Source organism: Lissotriton vulgaris, chromosome 2_1, assembly GCF_964263255.1.
Source record: "Lissotriton vulgaris chromosome 2_1, aLisVul1.2, whole genome shotgun sequence".
Classification (NCBI taxonomy): Eukaryota; Metazoa; Chordata; class Amphibia; order Caudata; family Salamandridae; genus Lissotriton; species Lissotriton vulgaris.
In genome coordinates this window covers 1,797,251,478-1,797,276,975 of record NC_141687.1, presented here as the reverse complement: position 1 = coordinate 1,797,276,975, position 25,498 = coordinate 1,797,251,478, and the positions used below count along the sequence as shown (strand labels likewise).

The 25,498-nt window shown below is 44.1% G+C and overlaps 1 protein-coding gene across 1 annotated transcript in view; it reads right to left on the bottom strand.

Moving 5' to 3' along the window:
* The window catches only part of PTDSS2 (phosphatidylserine synthase 2), a 313,173-nt gene that overhangs the window by 156,321 nt on the left and 131,354 nt on the right, over positions 1–25,498 (bottom strand). Inside the window, exon 7 of the mRNA XM_086957848.1 lies at positions 20,256–20,369. Within this exon, the coding sequence (XP_086813974.1) occupies positions 20,256–20,369 (114 nt within the window). The remainder of the gene's footprint in view (positions 1–20,255; positions 20,370–25,498) is intronic.

Here is a 25,498-nt window from a genome sequence, read left to right as displayed (position 1 = left end):
CAAAAGACCTGCCACCTCCATTGCTCCCGACAAAATTACACCACAAGACCGCAAAGGACATTTTCCTTTCTTCCTATTTAGACGATGTAGCCCCCGAATATGTTAATGCTCCACCGCCACACACACCACCTGCTGACGGCACTCCACCCCGAGATAATCTACCGCCACCTCCGCAACGACATACTCCTCCTCCCGCTCCACCTTTTCCACTTATTCCTCCGCTTCTTCCCGCACCTTTTCTCCCCACCATTCACCCAACAAATCCATTTGGACCTGGCACCTCAGGAGGTGCCATAGGAGGTTTTCAAACGCCACCACCAGCACATCGATTGACTTATAGGGACTTAGCACACCAACGTACACCCCAAACAGCGGGTTACGATATACTTAATGAGCCTCTTACAGACTGTAGATATGATCCAGTACCCGGTAAAGATGACAGAATGATGCTATCATCAGTACGTCTACGACGAGTTGCAAACTATTTAATGATATTACCAGGAATGATTGATCATCTAGACAAAATATATCACTTTGTTCAGACGGGGGAAGGTCCTGAAAGTATTGGCGATGCCATAGCATACCAGAAAGTTGACACTCAGAAAATTATATTACGTTTTTTCATAAACTGCTTGATAAGAAACCAAGACAGGCCTGGTGTAGACCAGGAAGAAATGAAAGCACTTAATAAATGGGGTCAGAATATAGCGGACGGAAAACATGATAAACAGAATAGTATAGAAAATATGTGCCGAAGGATCCTAAAAGCAGTAGAACAAATACATGAAAGACCACGGCCTGAAAGAGAGCTAGAAGCAGATAAGACTGAATCCTCGGAGGAGGAGGAAACACCAGAAACGGCAACAGGATCATTACAGTTACCAGCTAGAGAAATGATAGCCTATGTAGGTAAGGGAAGGCCTTTTAATAATTCAATGCGTCCGGTACGTCCAGAAAGTAAGAGACTTTTTCAAGCTGCCATGTCAAACCCGAAGACGCCTGAACACTTATTTCAGGCTACCGATAAAATACTTCAAGAACGAATGGGGTACCATGTACTCAATTCTATGGATGAACAAGAATTAGCCAGGTCAGCAGTACAATGGGCTGACAGTTCTGATAAATATAATGATGACGCAATAGCACAAACCTTTTTAAATCTTTCTCCTGATGAACAGAAATTAGCCGGAATATACATGATTCAGCATCTCCTTATAATGTATAAAAGCCAACATTCAGATCCAGGTCCCCTACCTGATATATTAATAGAGTTACTCATGAATAGATGGAGAGGTCTAGGTACTGACTTAATTAAAATAATTCTAGAACATCGGCACCGATATAGTGCCTTCCTGTGTCCGCAGTTTGATCCAGCTCCACCCGTAGACAGAAAAATGTATTACATAGACAGACAGAATCCCTTGCGAGAAGTACATCCAGTCAAGAATGATGATAATACCTTTAGGCGCGTGTTTGTGTACACGCCCATAACAAAGATGGAACTATTAGAAATGAAGAAACTAGTGCCCAGCCATGACAAAAATCCAGCAGGTTTTCACCGTGAAATAAAAGACATGTTACTCATGGGTGATTACACCTATCCCGACATCATGAAAATATTAAAAGTATTATTGCCTGCCGGTATTTACGAGAAACTCAAGGAAAAAGAATGGGAGGTGGGGGCAGCAAAGATTGATTGGGCTGCATTAGAGGACGAAGAAAATACTAGAACCCCAGGCCTAGGGCTCGGGGACAAAACTAAAGCATTACCAGGATTGTTAGTACAAGTATTTCCACGTTTGTTAGCAACGAAAAAGGAAGACTGGGATGCAATCTCAGCCTGCAAACAGAAACACGATGAAGACACTAGTGATTTTTATTCCCGTTTTGAGAAATGTTTTGTTATTAATAGTGGCTTGAAACCAAGTAGCGAGTCATATCCACATCTTTTTGTATCCAAGTTAGTCGAGAATTCCCTGCCCCAAGTTAAGAACCGTGTTCTGAAAGTCGAGAGCAGAGGGCAAGCTAATACGCCTTCACAAATGTTACAAATGTTACAGTACCACCAGAACAGAATTAGAGAGGAACAAGAACACGAACAAAGACGTATGAAAGACACGAAAATTAAAATGTTAGTTGCTCAGTCAGTTCCAGCTGACGGTCAGAAAAAGGGTCAGACACAGTCCCATAATTCAACAGCTCCTGTTAAAGGGATATGCAACTATTGTAAACAACCAGGCCACTATATAAACGATTGCGCAGTTTTGAAACACAATATCTCTACAGGTAAAACTAAAGAGAGACCGCGTCCTCCTAGACAGGACCAGGTCCAACAACAAGTACCACAAAATATCCAGCCTATGCAAGCATCTCAACAGACAGTACAGACCATGGCAGTCCCACAGCCACAACCTATTGCCGCAACACAAAACACGACACAGCAGATGTACCAGTATGCACAAAATGATTATCCCGACTATCAGCGATACACATGAAACAGCCTAGAGAGGGAAGTTGGCTTGCCTCTTATTGAGGTTCCTGTAGATCAACAAGGTCCTTATGTACATAGTCAAGTATTAGGGAAAGACAGAAAGTTTTTAATTGATACAGGGGCAAGCAGGACAACTATCAGTCACAATGAGGTTCCAGGGGCACCCCTCTCAGGCTCACAGAATGTTTCCCTTGGATTTTCAGGAAAGCCTATTATTAATGAAGTATCGCAACCACTTCCCCTTGCAGTTGGTCCATTGACACGTACTACAGATCTATTACTAACGAAATCATGTCCAGAAAACTTGTTAGGTATAAAGACATTGAAAGCTCTAGGAGCTGTTATTTGCTGTTCTCCGGAAGGAGTAAGACTGTTTCTACGTGACTTTAAAGGTCACTATGTGTTGAGAGATATTGATCCCAGACTACAGAATGTTCCTGCACATTTATGGGCACAAGGCCCCACTGATGTAGGTTGTATGCACATTACACCGTATCGAGTCACACTCAGACCAGGAGTAGTCTTGCCACGAATTCGACAATACAAGTTACCTCCAGATGCTGTAGCGGCTTTACTGAAAATCATTGACGAGCTCATTGCACAAGGAGTGGTTGTAGAAACCGACTCAAATGTCTGTAATTCTCCCATTATTCCAATTCTTAAACGTACTGATCCCAATGCACCTCCTGTTTATCGATTAGTTATCGATTTGCGCGAATTAAATAAATGCATTGTACCACAATACCCCGTGGTCCCAGATATCTCATCTTTATTGACTGCCATTGATTCTGAAGCAACGTTCTTTACTGTAATTGACCTAAAGAACGCCTTCTTTAGTGTCCCCATTGACCCGGAAAGCCAATACCTTTTCGGATTCTGTTTAAATGGACGAAGCTTCAAATTTGCACGCGCACCTCAAGGATTCACAGAAAGCCCCAGCATCTATAGCCAAGCACTGAAAAGACAACTAGACAGTATACACATGCCTGATAACACTGCCCTGTTACAGTACGTCGATGATCTATTGATCACCGCCCGCAGCGAACCTGAATGTGAGCAAGCGTCACTGACGGTTTTGCATTTCCTGGCTGACAAGGGACACAAGGTGTCCCCTTCGAAGCTGCAATTCTGTGTTCAGCAAGTTGTTTACCTTGGGCACTTGCTGTCCAAAGGGGGGAGACAGCTAACACCTGACCGTATTCAGTTAATTGTACACATGTCACGGCCCAAGACACAAAAGGAGGTACGAGCCTTTATAGGCCTCACTTCTTACTGCAGACAATGGATTCCTCAGTACGCATTTCTAGCAAAGCCACTCATACAGTTGACAACCCAGGAGGCAGCGTCTTCGACTGCCCTCCCTTGGACTCAGGAACATACACAAGCTTTTGACGACTTAAAGAAAGCCTTATGTCAAGCACCAGTTTTAGCGACACCATGTTACAGCAAGCCTTTTACACTTTTTGTCACAGAACGCGAAGGTACTGCATTGTCAGTGCTGACGCAAGAACAAGCAGGATCACACAAACCGTGTGCTTATTTTTCTAGTACATTAGACCCAGTAGCCCAGGCTTTGCCTGCGTGCTTGAAATCAGTAGCAGCAACAGCTCTAGCAATTAGACAGAGTGATTCCATAGTGTTAGGACATCAGTTGACAGTACAAGTTCCACACTCCGTGGAAGTCCTTTTAAACCGAACACAGACCCAGCACTTGACTATAGCACGACTGACAGGTTATGAATTGACATTGTTTCAGCCACACATAGAAATCAGACGTTGCAACACATTAAACCCTGCTACACTTTTGCCATTAAATGGGACAGATCCATTGGCACATGATTGTATCGAAGTCATTACTATTACGACGAAACCCAGACAAGACTTGACAGACACTCCATTACCAGATCCAGACCGGACACTTTATGTGGATGGTTCATGCATGAGAACAAGTACAGGAGAATTAGTGGCCGCCTATGCAGTCACGACAGAAACTGAAGTCATAGAAACAAGTTGTATTGATACCCTGTCAGCTCAAGCAGCAGAGCTCATCGCTCTGACTCAAGCCTGTATTCAAGCTAAAAACAAGAGAGTTAACATATACACAGATTCACGTTATGCATTCGGAGTCGTACACGACTTCGGTGTCCTGTGGCGAGAGAGAGGTTATCTGACTTCTCACGGGGTCAAAATTCAGCACGGCCCCCTTATTCAAACTCTGTTAGATGTAATACATCTGCCAACAGCAATATCCATCATGAAGTGCAAGGCACATACAAAAGTCACTGATATCATTTCCCAGGGTAACGACCTGGCGGACCGAACAGCCAAGTATACAGCTCAGACTCACGCAACTGACTTGACAAAGACAATAGTCCAGATACCGACACATTGCATGACAGTTAGGGATCCCACCCTAGATGTAATTGACATACAGACACATGCTACACCAGATGAAATCAAGAAATGGACTGAACTAGGAGGGATCCAGACAGATCAAGGATGGATGACAAAGGGAAAATCTACATGGTTTCTCCCTGACTCTATGGTCCAAGTAATCATTAACACAGTACATAGTCCTGCACATTTAGGAGAAAAAGCCATGTTAGACAGTATTCAAAACATCTGGTTCAATAAACATTTACGAGCAGCAGCCAAACAGAAAGTGCGTACTTGCATGATTTGTTGTCAGTTCAACCCAGGTAAAAGCATTCCGGTAGAGCAAGGTGGATTCCATCCTCCCGACCACCCTTTTGAAGTCCTCCAGATGGATTATATCCAGATGGAACGTTGTCGAGGATACAAATGTGTCCTCGTAGTTGTATGTGCACTTTCCCGTTGGACAGAAGCATATCCAGTCCCAGATTACACGGCTCCGACCACTGCCAAGCAGCTGGTTCGTGAATTCTTCCCCAGATATGGTTTGCCCCGCGTCGTATACTCCGATAACGGTCAGCCATTCTCGTCCGAGTTAATGAAGCAAGTATCTCTCCTGCTCGGCTACCAGTGGAAATTCCACTGTGTCCGACATCCCGAGGCAGCAGGCCTCGTGGAACGCCATAATCAGACTCTGAAAATTCGCATTGCCAAGATCTGTAGAGAGAAAGGAGTCGACTGGATAGTAGCTTTGCCAGTTGCGCTCTTTTATAAGAATGGTCGCACACTCCAGAACAGGGCTATCCCCGTATGAGGTGGTCTTTGGTAGGCCACCGAATATGTGGGGGACGCCTTTGCCTAGAAAAATCACTGATGTTGACTGTATTATGCTGACCGATTACCTTGCCTCCTTGATGTCTGCACTACAATCTTGTCGTTCACAGGTAGCTGCAGCCTTTCCCGACAACACCGAGGTGAAGCCCCATGAAGTGGTTCCTGGCGATTACGTATTCATCAGGAACTTCGACCGAAGAAGTCCGCTGGAGCCCCGTTGGCAGACGCCAAAATTAGTACTTTTAACTACAAGGACTGCAGTGAAAGTCGAGGGCCGCAAGGGCTGGCTTCACTCGAGTCACATTAAAAAATTTCATGGACTGCTTCCAGATCTGAACTCTCAGCCGCCCGGCCCTCCTCCACAGACTGACTCAAAACTCCCCCTGGTCGAGAAAACTTCCTCCCAGAATTACAGACTTAAATTGAGGTCTAGCAAGTCAGACAGTTTAATTGTTTAAGTCCTCCCCTAGATGAATCGGTTGAACAAGTTTTCTGACATGTATGCCCTAGACCCCAATAGAGAGAGAGATAGACAGAAACAGCTCAAGAAACGTGAATATTGTAAATCTCTTCGCAGCCACTGTATTGTGACACTATTGGTTATGTTTTTTCTAAGTCTTCTGATTATTGCTGCGAGTATACTGCTGCATATCTACTACCCTATTTTCCAGCGTGCACATTCTCCCTTCAATGTCACTGCCGAGCATTCTTTCAGTGAACTACCCCCGCATGAACTGTCTTACCGACTTGCGCTGCGCAACAACACATTCATTAGTATGTTACATCATTCCCATCAGACCAGCAATGCTACCAATTGTTGGATATGTGGCCGACTCCCTCCCTATCAGAAATACAAGGGAGTTCTGCCCCTCTTCCCGTACCCGTTTACACACAATGGTTCCTGTGGGGCATGGTTTAGTTTAATAAACTCTCTAGATTCCAATTCCGTAGTTTACCAGGGCAACTGGATATGGGGAAATCTGAACACAGTTCTGCATAAAGTATGTTTTCCTGACAAGGAGGGTCTACCAAAAAGAACAGGAACTGATCTAGAAAATGAAGTATATGGATTAGGTAACTTTACGCTTAACCTCATGATTCTGAATGTTGAATCCGAATCCGAACCAGTCTTGCCTGCTATGTCCGTACTACCAGTTAAAGGTGAATTATGTGTCAGAAAGAATGGTTCAGTACACCTGGGTCATAGTAAATGTACTACTGTAATCAAATTTAGTGATAAGGGCAAGTCTGCGTTTAAGGCTTCACGTCATTCCTACTTCGTTTGTGGTCATACCGCATATATACGCTTACCTCTAGATTGGGATGGCACCTGTTACATTGCATTCCTTCTGCCACCTGTTTTCCTAGGCCCTCCTGATTATCATAGAAACACCCATCTAGTGCACAATAGACCACAGAGAGATCTCCCGATTGTCGACTATACTGAAACGGCATGGGAACAATATACAGACTTTAATAAAGGTTTCTTCCCCTACTTAGGTGCTGTCTTTAACAGTAAACTGATACGAAAATTAACCAGAACCCTCGAAGCAGTAGTGAATGAAACTACCTCCGCCCTAGGTAACTTAACAGAAGAGCAGTCTGCTATGCGGATTGTTGTTCTTCAAAATCGTCTCGTCCTTGACGTCATCCTGGCCGATAGGGGCGGAGCCTGTAAGGTCATCGGGTCGAGCTGCTGTGTTTTCATTCCAGAAAACGCGCCATCAGTATATAAAGCCATCACTCGTCTTCACAAGATTGCAAGTCTGATACACCAGAATCCAGGCACCTGGACTTGGTCCGGTTGGTTCTGGACCACGTTGTCAGCTTGGGGATGGAAAATCCTATCCTTCCTAGGTATTGGCCTTCTCATAGTATTTAGTTGCTGCCTATGTCTGCAATGTGGGCCAGCGATTTGCGGCTTGTGCGCCACATCATGTATTCCTCATTCAAGTCCTCATTCAAAACGCCGTAAGAAGAAAGAAGAGCAAATGATGTTACATGAACAGGTTGATAGATTAATGAGGATTGATATATCATGAAGGGTCCGTAGGGGGCAAGGAGGGAATGAGGTAATATGAATTTTATGGTCAGTTGTGTCCCCTATCGTAGACCCCACCGGCTCCATGTACGTGCTTTAAGTACATGTATGTTCCCTCCTCTTTCAGCTATGAAGACGCAAATACATTTGCGTCCAACGTTAACATGTCCTCTTTCAGATCCACCATGAATGGGTCAGATATTCCGTTCCTAAGTGTACCTTGCCAACGTCTTTATGTGGTGCATTTTCATGATTTCTAGCTCTGGCGAGTTAGGCCCTGATTTCTGCCATCGAGCCTCTTTCTGCCTTCTGTCTCTGAAAGCCGCAGCCTGCTGCTCCCTGACCCTTGACTTACTCCCTGCGCGGCGAGCTGTGCCAGGCTCGGCCTGCCTTGCCTGCCAAGACTGAATTCAACCTTCAAGTTATCTGCTCCGCTCCTCGAAAAATACATTCCTGTCTAGTAGTTTACGAAAACATCCTTCCCAGCTGCAGAGCAAAGGGCCCGGCCTCACTGTCTCCATGCAAGTAATTCATAGCTTCCGTTACCATGGTAGGCCCATGGCCCCTCACATCTCATGTAGACACGTAGTCGCATATGCACGCACTAGCAGTCAGTATAGAATAGCCTCTGCCCGAGAGACCTTTCCTTCCAGATAATACAGTTCCTCAGACACAAGATACTAGACATGATTTGGGATTAGGTTGTTCTGACACCCCAGACTTCTGTCTCCTCATGTAGGGCTAAATGTCAAGTCCCCTTCACCCTCCAGTTCCACGTCAATCACACGTCATGCTGCTGCGCGCGCATCTCTGCCACATATTTTCTGCTGACACTGCAGGATTCACTTATGGATCCACCCACTTGTAATACGTTTCATGTGACGTTGTCTAGCACACGCCTTTATGCACGCCTTCTGTTACGTACATATGACTTTATCTCGTTTCTCTCAGCTGTTACGCCTCCTGCATATGTCTTACTGTAATGCATTGACTATATATATGATAACCTGTCAATAAAGTATTATCTATCCCTTCCTGAACCTTCGTGGTGATGGAACACGATTGCCTGGTTTAAACCAATTCCTTTTTAAGGAATAAAACCCCTTTTTAAAACCTCAAATACCACGGATTCTGACTCTTATTTTTGACTGAGTTATTCTTATTAAATTTTACCGCATAAATTCCGCATAGGTAATTTAAATTTACCACAATCTCGCTTTGTTATCTACATCATTGAGTGCGACTGTGAATGAGATATGTTGGGAGCACAACATGTATGGTCAAGAAACGGATACTTGAGCAAATTCGCGCAGTAAAAAAACAAATAAATGACCTACGCCACAGCAAAGCACATGCAGAAATGCCAAAATGGAAACTGGAAGAAGATGTGCTACTATGGCATTCACATGATGCCAGCACGAGAACGTGGAGGAGACCGAACCATACTATTAAGACAAACAGAATCCCGATACATTGTAAGACTCAGAACGAAGGCCCCAAGAGGCATTAATAATGACGAAGAACTTTATCTGCACCTATGATGAAGAACAATACAAAAAGAGAGAGAAATTAAATAAACATTCATCAAAATAACAACTATGAGAGGTGACCGATGAAACAGACTGCTGGTTAACCCCTTCCATGCTAATGACAAGGTCAACTCGTCATGGGCTTTACCTGCCCTGTGCTTATGACGAGTTGACCTTGTCACGATCCTATACGATTCAAGGATCTTCAGCACCCAGGGGGAAAACGCCTAGCAGCCAAGGTGTTAAACCTGAATGTCCAGACTGGCCAGATGCTATATCATATACACACACCAATTGGTGATAGAACATTATTGCAAACAAAATCTATAATCAAGATGAACTGAGCTTTGATAAAAACAATACTATATCGAATGGATTAGCAAAATAGAATGTGAAATTAACGCCAGAGACAGTCACTAACGAACTATATAACTCACACTAAGTGACAGACAGACAGACAGACAGACAGATAGATAGATATTCACTGAAAAAAACCATAGGTTTCAAGCAGGTTATAGTTAGGAATTATTTTTAAAAAAACTTAGAAATTCCCTGAAAAAAACATAGGTTTCAGGGGTGTTATGGTTAGCTGGATATTTTACTCATACAAAACCATTGAAATTCCTCAGTTATAGTTAGTTGTACTAACTGTAACTCTCACGCCCGCAATCCACTGGGGATGATTTCACATATTACATAATTCATGACATGGTCAGTGACATCACTGATGACAACTCAAATGACATCACAGATGACATCATCCAGTGAATGTGGTTTGGTTTGTTATATAAATATATATTATATATATAGCAATCTGCATTTAAGAATCAGTGAATGTACACCTATCTTGAGGGAGGATTTAGTAGCAGTGTGATTGACTGTTTACTTGAGTAATTTCAGGGTCTCACTAAATATATTGGATAGTGAATAAAATGTGTGAATATCTGTATTACTTTGTCAGTTGTTGTGTAAACTGCTGCACCGGTTGGTTACTAGCTACGTGAAAGTCTATATTAGTTATTGATTAGTTAACTGAAAATTTGTATGGGGGAGTGAATGTGTGTATGGTTCCGTAGGGGTTGTGTGACTGCCCAAAGATGTGTGAATAGTTGATTCAGTAGGCATATGAGGTTAAGACTACATGTTATAACAGTTGTTTGGATGACTAAATATCTTTATGGATGTGGTGATGAGCAAATATATCTCTCAATGGTACATGTCCAACAAACTACAAAAACAAAAGGCAGTGTATGTGACATTTGTTGTATTTAAATAAGTATACATAAGACTCAGTGATTGTATGAGAGACTGTATGGATAAGTGTATACTTGTAATAGTGATTTTATAACACACTAAATATGAGTTACTATCTATATGAATAAATGAAGTGGTGTCTGTATACATGTGTAGCTGAGTAAATATAAGTATGATGTATTGTTTGCATAAGTGAGTAGGATGACTGCATAAGTGAATAGGATGTGTGCTGGTCTGTAATGTCAATATACGTATATTTGATAGTGTTCTATTGATCATTGACAACATGTATGAGTGAATCTATAGGAAAGTGATTAGATGTGTGTGTAGATCTAGGAATCACTGAGTGGCTTTTTTTTAGAAACTTCTATTGCTGTGTCAATGGATTCAAATATGGTACTCTGTGTTTTACAGTGAGTGATGAAAAGTTATACTAGTGTATGATGAGGTGTATCTTATTGTCATCAGTGATGTAATTTGAGAGGTCATCAGTGATGTCACTGACCATGTCATGAATGTTGTATGGGACATCATCACCAGTGGATTGCAGGCACAAAAGTTACAGTTAGTACAACTAACTATAACTGAGGAATTTCAATGGTTTTGTATGAGTGAAATATCCAGCTAACTATATGACCCCTGAAACCTATGTTTTTTTTCAGTGAATTTTAAAGATTTTTTAAATGATAATTCCTGAATATAACCGGTTTGAAACCTATGTTTTTTTAGGGAATTTCAAAGGTTTTTAAAATGATAATTCCTAACTATAACCTGCCTGAAACCTATGGTTTTTTCAGTGAATTTCAAAGGTTTTTTAAATGACAATTCCTAATTATAATGTTGACCACTTCCCCATATCTTCAACAAGAAACCAAATCTGCAATGCTACCTAAAAAACAGGCAATAGTTCCACTTACCACTAACAAATTAACATCAACATTTAAGTACTGTAATGACGTTGACTATGTACTGTGTGAATTACATCCAACTCACACCCATATTTAAAGAGCAATATGTGATAGAGGTACTCATTTTTCACTTTCGACACGCAACAAAATCACAATACCCAGCGCCACTACCACTACAACCACCCATCCTAACCCCTCCCCTCTACTACCTCAGAGGCAGCACAAAACAGGACAACAGACCTTCCCAAAATAATATATCCCCTCAACAGCATACTAGCTCAATGTTCAGAGAAGTGATCAACTATGTATAAGGAATGGAACTCGCACATCAACAATAATGTAAACAATGCTAATACTACCAGTGATATGCTATACACAACTCACTATACAAACCAAAAACTTTTCTGTGTGTAGATATACCACTGATATGTGTGTACTGCACAGTGGATGCACCATATTATATTAGACTCTGGGGAATATATCGGTCATGTTGCTGTGTTGTCTCCCCCCCCCCCCCTTCAAGCAGAACTGAAGTGGGCTGATCCCAACGTATGCAAACATCAGCGCAAGAGTATAAATAATTAGCCTACGCCTTGGGCGTGGTTCACTTCTGCAAAGAGAAAAGACTGCCACAGCGAAGGTCCTCACCCTGCCACGTGGCTTTTGCCATGAGCATGTGCCTCCTCGATACAGGTCGATTGTGAACTCAGCACCACAGAACCGCAGACTTGTCTGTATCGACTACTGCCTTCGATCTACACTGCGGACAGCAGGGTTCACAACTTGAAATCAGCTTTGGATCTACACTACACACAGCATTGAAGTTATCCTTCATTTATGTAAGGCAGAGACAATTCTACTCTATGTCCTCAGACTTTGTTAAAATAAGTGATAAAAATTCTTCGTCGATATCTGTGCTGACTACTGCCTTCGATCTACAGTGCGGTCAGTAGAGTTTACAACTTGGTACCAGTGGCGCATCAGCACTGCAGAGAACATTGAATTCAGTCTCGATTTCTTTAAAGCAGAGACAATTGTACTATGTTCTCAGATTTTGTTAAAGTATGAACAGTAGGAAAGCCAGCCTTCATTTATTTAATGCAGAGACAATTCTACTATATATCTTCCGATTTTGTTTATATAAGTGATATAAAGCATTCCTCCATGTCTGTGTAAACTACTGCCTTCGATCTACACTGCGGACAGCAGGGTTCACAACTTCAATTCACCTTTCCATCTACACTGTTATGTTATGTTATGTTATTTATATTTTTTATAGCGCGCAGCTGCCCCAGCAAAGGGGCGTCCTGGCGCTTAGACAGGCGCTATAACATAACACACAATAAAAGAAAGGGACAACTATTCAGAGACGGGAAACAAGAAGGTTTTAATCGCCTGCCTAAAGGCGAGCAAGTCATCAAGAGCTCGGATGCGCACCGGGAGCAAGTTCCATAACCCTGCCGCGAGCACCCGAAAGGAACGGCCACCCATTCTGCTCAGTTTGAAGCGGGGGCAAACTGCCAGGTGGAGCGCCTCAGATCTCAAAGATCTCTATGGACAGCATTCAAGTTAGCCTTCATTTATGTAAGGCAAAGACAATTTTGTTAAATGATGTGACAAAAACATTCCTTCAATGTCTGTACTGAGTACTGCCTTCAAATGTATACTGCGATCAACAGAGTTCACCACTTGATACCAGAAGACGGCTGAAATGCCAGAAACCGGTCCCCGGTAGCTTGATTCCTTCCCAGTATAAGAATTGGCTTGGTAGTTTGGTCTGCCCTGTTCCCATGATGCACTGGGCCAGGGTCAGACTAATTTGCATATAGCCAAGTTCTGAGCTGGGATGGTGCAGTGAGCTAAAAAACGGTGATGGATCAAGCCCTGATCTTTGGACTGGGTAAGAGTGGTCTGCTTAATTCAGACACTCTGTTCATCACCACCCCCTATTCTGTATCATTTTTGTCCACCATAAGCGTGGAAGGGTATACTCAGATGTGAGTCCCTAGCTCATTGCACCATCAGGATTCAAGCAAGCCGGGCCGAAGACGGCTGAAATGCCAGAAACCGGTCCCCGGTAGCTTGTTTCCTTCCCAGTATAAGGATTGGCTTGGTAGTTTGGTCTGCCCTGTTCCCATGATGCACTGGGCCAGGGTCAGACTAATTTGCATATAGCCAAGTTCTGAGCTGGGATGGTGCAGTGAGCTAAAAAACGGTGATGGATCAAGCCCTGATCTTTGGACTGGGTAAGAGTGGTCTGCTTAATTCAGACACTCTGTTCATCACCACCCCCTTTTCTGTATCATTGAATTATTTCAGGCAGAGACAATTGTACTGCGTCCTCAGATATTGTTAACTGTGACAAAAAAGCATTCGTTCATTGATGTTTGTGTCGACTACTGCCTTCGATGTACACTGCGGACAGCAGGGTTCACAACTTGAATTCAACTTTGCATCTACACTACGGACAATAGGGAATTCAACCTTGATTTATTTAATGCAGAGACAATTGTACTGTTTGTGTTCTGATTTTGTTAAAATAAGTGACAAAAATCATTAGTCAATACCTCTGCTGACTACTGCCTTCGATCTACAGTGCGGACAGCAGGGTTCACATCTTGAATTCAGCTTTGAATCTATACTACGAACACCATGAAATTTAGCCTTGTTTTTTAAGGTACAATTAATTGTACTGTATGTCCTCAGAATTTGTTAAAAGATACAACAAAAATAATTTCTTGATGTCAGTGATGACTACTGCCTTCGATCTACATTGTGAGGGCTTACCATTCAGGTAGAATGACATTTGTACACGACGTATTCCAGTAGACAAGAAATATTATACCACTACGACCCCAGAACCACGAATCATCGCAGGGTACGCACACACTGAGTTCTTTCGGTACCAGTAACTCACTGCACCACAAGTCATCTCCCCGTAGCCTTTTTAAAGCAGAATTCACTAGGCAAAGAAGATTGCTACCAGTGCGGACCCCCTGCACTACGCATTATCGCATGATACGTACAAGCTCAGCGCCAAAGATACTAACTCAGTGCACCATAAATCATCGCAAAGAAGAGTGAACAGTTTTATGTAACAGTAAGTCATACTGTCCCTTTTTAATGGAATTCATGCAAAATTCAAATCGACAAAACACATTAGTCCAATTACTGTAGCCCCCGAAAACGCATCATCGCAGGATACGTACACGCTAAACGCCAAAGGTACTAGTAAGTCAGTGAACCAAAAATCATTATCACGTGGCCTTACGAAGGCAGAATTCACAAGACAAAAAACATTACTACTAGTACGGCCTGCCCAGACCGCGCATCATCGCAGACTCCACAGAACCTTGTTGTTACAGATACCACGAACTCAGTGCAAACCAAACTAAGTATAACACCTATCAAACCCTACACAATATCCATTTACTATGCTTCCTTCAAAAGAAATGCATTACTTACCTGTAACTGCAGTTATCCAGTATTGGTGTCTTTCATAGATTCACATACCTGAATCATTCCCCAGCATCGGGATGGGAGTCCCCGGTACATAAAAAAAGTAATGTCCTAAAGACATGTATGTAGACAAGTAGGCCTAGAGGCCTCACCTTAGTAACATATCCATGTCCTTTTGTAAAAAGGACCAAATTGTAGAGAACAGCCAATCAGCTGCCACCTCCCTCTAAACCTTCCTGTCAGGAGCCTCAGTCCCCCAGATTTTCGTACGCACTAAGCTAAGTAGGCGTGTCACTGAGAGAATTAGGCGAGTCCTTCCAGGGAAGGCGGGAGGGTTGCATGTGAATCTATGAAAGACACCAATACTGGATAATTGCAGTTACAGGTAAGTAACGCATTTCTTATCCAGCATTATGGGTGTCTTTCATAGATTCACATGCCTGAATCAGAGTAGAAAGCAATGCCAAAAGCACATTTCTGATGGAACAGCAAATACCAGTCATTGGATAATACATATCAGGCGATTATGAACCATCAGGCAACATCAGTAATAGCATTAGTAAAGAAATATGCATACCAGAGTAGGATGGAGGGACGGAGGAAGGCTCACCTTACTGGAATAGATGGCGTAACACTGCTTGTCCCACTGCTGCATCCTTCATCAGCTCTGTATCCAGGCAGTAGTGCCTAGTGAAGGTATGCAGCGACTTCCACGTTGCCGCCCTGCAAATGTCAATGGCCGGCACACCTGCGAAGAGTGCCACAGAAGTGGAGATAGCTCTAGTGGAGTGCGCTCTCACTTTGGAATGTAATGGCTGTCCAGCTTGGTCATGACAGAAAGCAATGGCCACCGAAATCCATCTGGAAATGCTCTGCTTGGTAAGCGGTAGACGCTTTCTAGGTCTGCTGTAAGCTACGAAGAGCTGGTTAGATTTTCTGAATGCTTTAGTTTTGTCAATGTAAACTTTCAAGCATCATTTGAGATCTAAAGAATGCAGCGATTTCTCAGCTGCTGTGCTTGGGTTTGGAAAGGAAGAACGCAGAACTACAGGTTAATTTAGGTGGAAGTCTGATGGAACTTTTAGGATGAACCTAGGGTTGGTTCTAAGGATTACTCTGTCGTTTTTGAACTGTAGAAAAGGATCTTGGATTGAAAATGCTTGTAGTTCACGGACCATCCTTGCAGATGTGAGCGCCAGGAGGAGTGCTGTCTTCCAGGAAACATATATATAAGGTCTGCTCTGTGTACTGGTTCAAACGGATGCTTCATGAGCTGGTTAAGAACCACATTGAGATGCCAGGTAGGTGGCAACATCCTCACTGGCAGGAAAGATCTGTATAATCCCTTTAAAAACTGCCTAATCAGCCTGCTTGACCAAAGAGATGGACCCATGAAGGTTATTTTATAACGAGAAATTGCTGCCATGTGTACTTTAATGGAGGAGTGGGATAGGCCTGACTGTGCCAGATGTAAAAGGTAAGGTAAGGTCTGCTCCGGTGAGTAGAGAAAAGCCGAATTCCTCGATATGCATACCAAACACAAACGCGCTTCCATTTGAGGGAATACGTCTTGGTTGTGCTATCTGCCCTTGCTTTTGCCAGAATATCTCTACAGTCTTGTGGAATATTCAGATTGTGGAACTCTCGGAACTCAGGAGCCAAGCAGCTAACCTGAGAGACTTCAGATCCAGATGTTGAACCTGCTTGTTGTTCATTGTGAGCAGAGCTGGAATCTGCCGCAGGAGGATGGGCGGCTCTAGGGATAGGCGGTGGAGCTCTGTGAACCAATGTTGCCTCGGCCAGGTTGGGGCTATCAGAATCAAAGTACAAGGCTCCTCCTTCATCTTCCTGAGGACTCTGGGAAGCATCGGGAATGGCAGAAAGGCGTACGCAAAGACGTTGCACCATGCAATTTAAAATGATTTCCTAGAGATCCTGACTGGGGATGCCAACTTGCGAAGTGTGGGCATTTTGCGTTCAATCTCGTTGCAAAGAGGATGATTTGCGGCGTGCCCCACCTGGAGAAGATCTGGTTGATAACTTGTTGATATAGCTCCCACTCGTGTGACGAAGTCATTTGCCTGCTCAACACGTCGGCGAGGACATTGTCCGTGCCTGGAACAAGTTCCGTCCTTAGGGTTACATTGTGGAGTATGAGCCAATTCCAGATTTTTTTGCGACTCGCGAGAGAGTGTGAGCGAGCGCGTCCCTCCCTGTTTGTTCAGGTAGTGCATCGTCTTAGTGTTGTCTGTCCTGAGGAGCACTAGGGAATTTTTGATCCTTGGTAAGAATGACTGTAGGGCCAGGAAGACCGCTCTCAGTTCGAGAAGGTTGATATGGAGCTTTTTCTCTGAAACTGACCATTTGCCGCTTATTTGCAATTCCTGCAGGAAGGCTCCCCAACCGTCCAAGGAGGCGTCCGTTGTTATGACATGAGGAGTTGCAGGAAGGAGGAACATCAACCCTTGAGATAGATTCTGTGGCGACATCCTCCAGCGTAAAGCCTTGACCATTTATATGGTCGTCGAATGACCCCGTGCATTGTGCCCACTGTTTTGACAGAGCTTCTTGCAGAGGACGCATCCTCAGACGGCAACGTGGTATCAGCAGGATACACAATGACATCATCCCTAAAAGGGACTTAAAGAGACTAACTGTAAGCACTGTTTTCGAGGCCCATTTTGAGGCTAGTGAAAGGAGCTTGTGCTTTCTCTCCTGAGCTGGGAACACTTTTGCCAAACCTGTGTCCAGGGTTGCCCCTACAAAGGTGATGGTTTGGGAAGGCTGCAGAGTTGACTTCTCTTGGTTGAGCGTAAGGCCTAGATGGTCCAAGAGACTGAAACAGGCCTTGGAGGATCTGGAAGCGCCTGTGAAGGATGGTGCCTTGCTAGCCAGTCGTCCAGATATGAGAAGACTTGGTGACCTTTTTGCCTGAGGTATGCTGCCACTGGGGAAAGACATTTGGTGAATATGTGTGGCGCCGATTTGAGACCAAAAGGCAGGACACGAAACTGAAAGTGTCTGCCCGCTACTGCAAACCTCAGGTATTTTTTGTGAGTTTTGTGAATTGGAATATGAAAGTACGCGTACTGTAAATCTAGTGACGGATTAAACCCAGATCAGTTGACTGGGGGCGAGTGCTTGTATTGTCAACGCTCCGTCCATCATTTCCTATGGTTTTTCGACGAAAATACAGCGCCATCTTAGTATCGAAACAGCTAGTAATTCACACAAACCTAACAGTTGGCACGTTTCAATTAATTTCAGTTGATCGTCACTTTGAGGCGCATTAGTATCAATAATTCCGCAATGACAGCAAAGTTTTTTCATACAATGTATACCATCGACCATGTTTTATATGAATGCATCACGCCATGTATTGGCCTTCAAATTTGATAACTTCCTAGTTCATAAAGCCGTTTATCTGCAAATAATGCATTTAAAAATGACAAGTTTCTGGTTGAAAAAAATTTGTAACAGGAACAAAACCTAATAAAAACAAGATAAAACATTTTCAATTAACTATTTTCAGTTAATTTCTCAACAATTATTCTCCCTACAATGTATCTGCGATCACCTAGGTGTACTGTAAGTTCCTCACTACTATTCATTCAAAACATTAGGGATTTTAATTTGGAGGTCAATAATGTACCTACTTTCTAATCTCCGTAGGCACATCACTCTGTCACTGCCTCTTACATTCAAAGGCACCGAATCAATGCCAAAGTACCGCAATAGATCCCTATTGCTACGAGGTTTCTCTAGGAAATGCCTGGTCACTGGTTATGTTACATCTTACTTATTGAACGCCCGCATGTGCTCCAAGATGCGTACTTTGACTTGATGAATGGTGCTACCAATGTACTTAAGCCCGCAGGGGCACACCAAGTAATACACTACGGATGGAGTATTGCAATTAATGAACTTGGTTATGTTTTTACTCTTCTTTAGGCCTGGCACATTGTATGTTAGTGCTCTTTTACTATAGGCACACGCCTTGCACTTTCCACAGGGATAAAATCCCGTCATATCTTTTAAGGTCCCTGTGGATTTAGATTCTGGGCCTAAGTGACTATGCACCAGTTTCGTAAAGACCTTGCCTTCTTGAATGTGAGTTGGGGTGATGTGGGAATAACAGAACCTATCACGTTGTCAGTTCTTAGGATATGCCAGTTCTTTCTGAGAATTAATCTCAGATCATTGGCATTTTCTGAGTAGGTTGTTAATCATCCTAAATTGTGATGGGTTTGCATTGCGTTTGCACTTGTCCTTCTCTTCCAATAAATCCTTTCTTGGAATCCTTTCTACTCTTTAAGGTTGATTCCAATAGATTTGCATCATATCCTCTCATACAAAATCTGTCATAACTGTCTTTTACTGCAAGCTTGTAATCTGCCTCCTCTGTGCTGTTCCTTTTTAACCGCATCGCTGCTGCGGTGATTTTTGTGCTGTGCTGCACCATTAAAAAAGCAATGTTACATGACGAGCTCAGCTCGTCATCAGCACACGCCACTCGTGGCTGATGACGAGCTGAGCTCGTCATCAGCATCGAAGGGGTTAATCTTAAAAACTCTCCATATGGAATGCTTTTTATTAGTCTAGGGGGGCGATTACTCTTGGCGTGCAATATAGGATTGCCGCTGTCGGTTTGCGATACAGTGACATCCTGGGCTTCCCTTCCACAATGGTCACACACACATATATATATATATATATATATATATATATATATATATATATATATATATATACACACATATATACACATATACACACACACACACACACACACACACATATATATATATATACACACATATAAATATATACATACATATACACACACACACACACATATATATACACACACATATATATATACAAACACATACATATACAAACACATACATATACACACATATATAGATATATATCATACACGGAAAGCAAGGAAAGTTATAAACCTGCTATCTAGTACTAAATTATACGACATAGAAACATGAAGTAGAAACTAGTTTAAACAGAACACTTACAGCACAGCACTTTAAGACAACAACCTAGGTCAAAATACATACATCGAAAGCACTATGCTGTTGCTGAAAAATGGAGAATTGGCCATCCCATGCCCAATTGGGGAAAAAAAAGAAAAGTCCATCGGGCACATTCCCATATGCACATAAAACACCACCAGATGTTCCTAGATGAAGCTAATTGACAAACCTCTTTAACTGCACACATTTAAATAATGATTTTCTCACCAACATAACTTGTCATAACATTAAGCCTTTTGTCTTACAGTACATTATCAGAGCATTCACTGTCAGCATACTAAAAAATATACGATGTATCCATAACGCTGTACTTACATGATCCCACCAACATTCACTAAAGTTTGGTAGCTGATGTTCCAGACTATATTCAAGGAACTCAAACATCACACTGATGATCATGCACATCCACCAGTCTCGAATCACCAATGTCTGGAGAGGTAAAGCGAAAATGTGTCAACAAAAAATAAATTTCTGCAGACATTAGATTATTATTTCTCTTTTTCATAGACTGCAAATCAACAGTGCATATAATCATACATATTAGTTATAGTGAAGAAGTGTACAATTATAAAATATTGTATTAGTCATCACAGATGTTTTTCACAGAGCTGCATTTAAGATGCTCATTATATATCTTATACTGAAGGACCTCAAACTCCATCTCTATTACATATAAGGAGTAGTTTCTTACCTGTAACTCCAGTCCTGTAGTAGGGATATCTCTATGATAGTTATAATCATGTGAATAGTCCCGCCAATGTGCATCGACCCCGGAGCACCTCAATAGATATAGTCTCTCAAGTTGTCCTCTTCTGCAGTCCTGCATAGACAGTTAAGAGATAACAAAAGACAATGCAGCCTGAAAATAACTAGGCTACTCTGGCCATTACTTCATCCTGAAGTGAAAAAGATAGCCAGGTAACAGTTAAATTTTACAATTTTACTAAGTTTCACACATAGAGAAACTCCCCTTCACAAAAATCCCTTTTTCATGATAGAGATGAAGGGTTGGACAAACAAGCCCCATAGGCTGCCATTATGTGTCTGTAAATGGATACCATGCCTTTAAGAATACTTCCAGAGACCCTCGGTATCTCATGATGCACAGCCAAAGGCCAGTTACTTTCAGTTTTTTTTAAGGTGTATAAAGCAAGGCCTGCTGCATTCAGGATATCACGGTTTCATCCACGGGGAGGAGGGCGGGTTGCTTATGACTATCACACAGATACCCCTACTACAGAACTGGAGTTACAGGTAAGAAACTACTCCTTCTGTAGGGGGGGGGATCTCTGTGTATAGTCATAATCATGTAAATAGAATGGCAAGACCATCCCCAACAAACAATCCCAGCGGTGGAAGAAACAAACAGACCCACTATTGCGCAAATAGATTCCCTAGGGAAGCCTGCCCAACCTGAGCATCTGCCCTACCATCAGAGTCCAGGAGGTAGTGTTTAGCAAAGGTATGGACGGACTACCAGGTGGGAGCCTTACAGATGTCTGCAATAGGGACGTTACGGAGCAAAGTCGCTGTAGCAGCTCTACCTCTAGTAGAGTGAGCCTTTGGCTTACTAACTAGAGTCTTGTTGGGTTTCTGATAACACAACTGAATACACGACACAATCCACCTAGAGATGGATTGCTTGGAGGTAGCAAGACCAGTCCTAACAGAGCCATAGTTAACAAAGAACTGATCCGATCTACGAATCTCCTTAGTCTTATCTAAGTAGAATTTCAACACCCTTCTAACATCGAGAGAATGAAGGGACCTCTCAGCAGGAGAGGCAGGATGCTGAAAAAACACGGGTTAAGAAATCGTTTGAGTCACATCAAACTCTTACACCACTTTAGGAAGGAATTTACGGTGAGTTCTCATGAATACCTTGGAAGAATGAAACACAGTGTAAGGCTCTTGACAACAGAGAGCCTGGATTTCACTCACCCTGCGAGCCGATGTTATGGCTACAAGCAAAGCTGCCTTCTAGGACAGATGCTAGAGAGAAGCCTTATGAATGGGCTCAAAAGACTCCCTCATCAGTCTAGAAAACACCACATTAAGCTCCCACGGGGGTGAAGGACGCCTAATGGGAGGAAACCCCTTCTTCACTCCTTCCAGAAAATCTTTGATGACTGGGATTTGCAAAAAGGAAGTTTGTGAGGGCATTTCCTATATGCAGTTAAAGCTGCTAGGTGAACTTTAATGGAATGGCGATTAAGGCCAGATTGAGCCAAATGCAGCAAGTAAGGAAGAATGACATTTTCCTTGCAGGAGGTAGGATCCGCCTTCTTAGAGTCACACCAAATGCAAAATCTCTTCCATTTATATGCGTAGGAAGTCAGTGTAGATGGTCTTTTCGCTTCTTTTAATATCTCCATGCAGTTCTTAGGGAGATTTAAATGTCCATACTGCACTAGCTCAAGAGCCATGCTGCCAAATTCAACGACGAGAGGTTGGGATGCACCATCTGCCCTCCGAACTTCGTGAGAAGGTCCGGCCGAAACGGAAGTCGAAGGTGCGGCAGGAGAGACCGGTGTAGTAGATCGGTGCACCACCACTGACGAGGCCACTCCGGAGCAATGAGGATCATCTTGATTGGGAAAGCTTGATCAACACTGTCAGGATCAGGGGAATGGGTGGAAAAGCAGAGAGAAAGCTGTTCGACCATTTGATCCACAGTGCATTCCCCAGCGCCCCTAGTTGGTAGAACCTGGAGATGAAGTCTCGGGACTTGCTATTTTCTGCTGTCGCAAACAGATCGATCTCTGGCGTGCCCCATCTTCCGAAGATTTCTTACCACTTCGTCATTTAAGACCCATTCGTGATTTTCTTGACTAGTCTGCTGAGAGTGTCTGCCTGAGCATTCTGCACACCTGGCAGATGTGCCACCGTTATGGTCAGGTCCCTGGCCAGCAGCCAGTTCCAGATTGTCTGCACTTCCCAAGACAATGTGTGGGATCTTGAGCACCCCTGCTTGTTGAGACAGTACATCATTGTTGTGTTGTCCGTCTGAACAAGCAGAAAACTGGTTTGAAAGGACTGCTGGAAGGCTTTCAGCACTAGGTGAACCGCTCGGAGTTCCAGGAAGTTGGTGTGATACGTGGCCTCCTTCTGGGACCACGTGCCCTGTATCTAAAGGTGGGCAGAATGCGCTCCCCAGCCGTGAAGAGATGCATCTGTCACAACGGTCTGAGCCGGTATCTCTGTGGAACGGAATCCCTCGGAGGAGATTGTGAGGTGAGCACCACCACTTGTTGGACTGGAGGGCTTGCTGCGACAGCTGAATCCTGTCCTCCCAATTCCCTCGTCTCTGGTCCCACTGATCCTCCAGACATTCCTGCAGAGGCTGCATGTGGAGGCGTGCATGTGGAGTGAGGAAGATACAAGACACCATGGAATCCAGGAGAGGAACTCCGTCCTCACCATCGGCAAGGGAATGGTCATGAGAACCTGAGCCTTCCGAAGGATTGATAAGTGTCTCTCCTCCGAAGGACACGCTTGCCTTGCGTGTATCGATGGAGGCTCACGGTATTGCAGACACTGGACAGGAGTCGGGACAGACTTTAAAAGATTGATATGTAGACCCAAGCGATTCAGCAGAACGGACGTCCTGTTGAAATACAGTTGTGCCTCCTGCAACGTGGCTACCTTGATCAGCCAGTCGTCCAGGTATAGATAGACCAGAGGTGTGCTGCGACTACCGCCATGCATGTTGAAAAGGTCCTGGGCGCGGACTTCAGGCCGAAGGGAAGCACTGCATATTGGTAGTGATTGGTGCCGACCAGGAACCGTAGGAACTTGCGATGTTTCCTTGCTATGAGCACATGAAAATATGAGTCTTTCAGATCTATTGCGCATAGCCAGTCCCCCTGATGCAACTGAGGGTAGATCTGGTGCAGGGATAACATGCAGAACTTTTCTCTGCCCTTTTTCTTAACAGGGTATCGGCCTTCACCTGAAGTTCACGCAACAGGTGTTGTGAGCGAACTGGTGGTATCGATGGAGGAGGGCTGGTGAAACAGACAGTATCCATTGTGAACAATATTCAGCACCCAATTGTCCGGAGTGCTCTTTTTCCACTCTGCCAGATAATTTTGAATGTTTCTCCCCACCAGAGTGGGCAACAGAAGAGGGGGGAAGTAACCTTTCAGGGCTTGGAAACCACTGGGGTCTTGTTCCCTGGTGTTGACTGCTGGTTAGCTCTTCCTCTCGACTGGTGTCTCTGAAACGGCTGAAAAGACCATTGAAACTGTTGTTGCTGTCCAGACTGATGGCCCTGCCCGCGCTGGAATCGCTGAGAGGAATAACACAGTTGGAAAGGGCGGAAATTCCTACGCTGCTCTTTAGGCTTTTCCAAGCCAACAGCTTTGAGGGTCTCAACCTCAGCCTTCATGCGGGCCATCTCCTCGTCTGCATGGGAACCAAAGAGGGTGGTACCCGAGAAAGGGAGGTTCGCGCTGCTGAGCGTCCGGTTTTAAGGAGGTGAGACGCACCAGGAATGCCGTCGGAGAGCAACACCATGGCAATACCCATGGGCTGCAAGGAGAGGGGTGACTGCTGCCGTACTGATAATTGGTTTAGAGACCATCAGTCCCTCGTTGAGTACCTCCTGGAAATCCTCACGTTTGTCCCTAGGTAGGAGGTCCATAAACTGGTGAAGAGACTCCCACAAGGACCATTTGTAACGGCCCAGCAGGGCAGTAGAACTAGCCGCCTTAATCGATGTGGCTGCAGTGTTGCAGACTTTCCTCCCATTGAAAGTCCAGCTTACGGCTTTCCTTATCTAGAGGAACTGCTGTGTTGAAGGGGCCGTAGCATGCTGCTTCTTCGCCGTCACGACGATGAGCGAATCTGTGGGGGGTGTGGGGAGGGGGGTTGGGGGGAAGTGGGCAGTCCGCCCGAAGGAATGCAGGGTCAGAGTCCGGGGGACAGTAATTCTTCTGGAGCCTCGAAGGCGCTGGTTTCACCAAGGTAGGCGTAAGGTACAATTACATTGCCGTTTCCTCCAACCCGGGTCCCAAAGGAAGCAGAGGGCGAGAGGTTTGTCTCTGTTTTAGCGTTTCAAAAATCACTGATGTAGTAGGAGTAGGCACAGACAGCAAAATGCCCAGTTTTGCGGCTCCCCTCACAAGAACCCCCTGAAATGTGGCAATGTCATCGACAGGTGACACTCTCAGAGGTGGAGAATCCGGCAATGTGGGCGAGTATCTCCCTCCACTAGAGGACGCCATGTCCCTAGCATATCGAGAGCATGATCTCTCGTGATGACGGCATCGGTGAGACCTTGTAGAAGAATGGTGCCGGCTGCGAGAGCGATGCCTTGGCCGGGACCGTTATCTTGGCCTAGGTTCTGCAGGGATCACTGGCGCCGGTGGAGCTGCCGAAGGCTGAGGAGGAGGCAGAGGTGGAGGAGGCGGAGGAGTAGGAGTCCTGGGCCACAAAGGCAACTGACGAGGAGCCACAGGCCGAGCAAGTTCCAGTGTCCTAGTTGGAGAATAGGTCCTAGAATACTGGAGTTCGAGGTAGCTACTCCCCTTCTCTGTTTGCAACCTGGCCTTGAA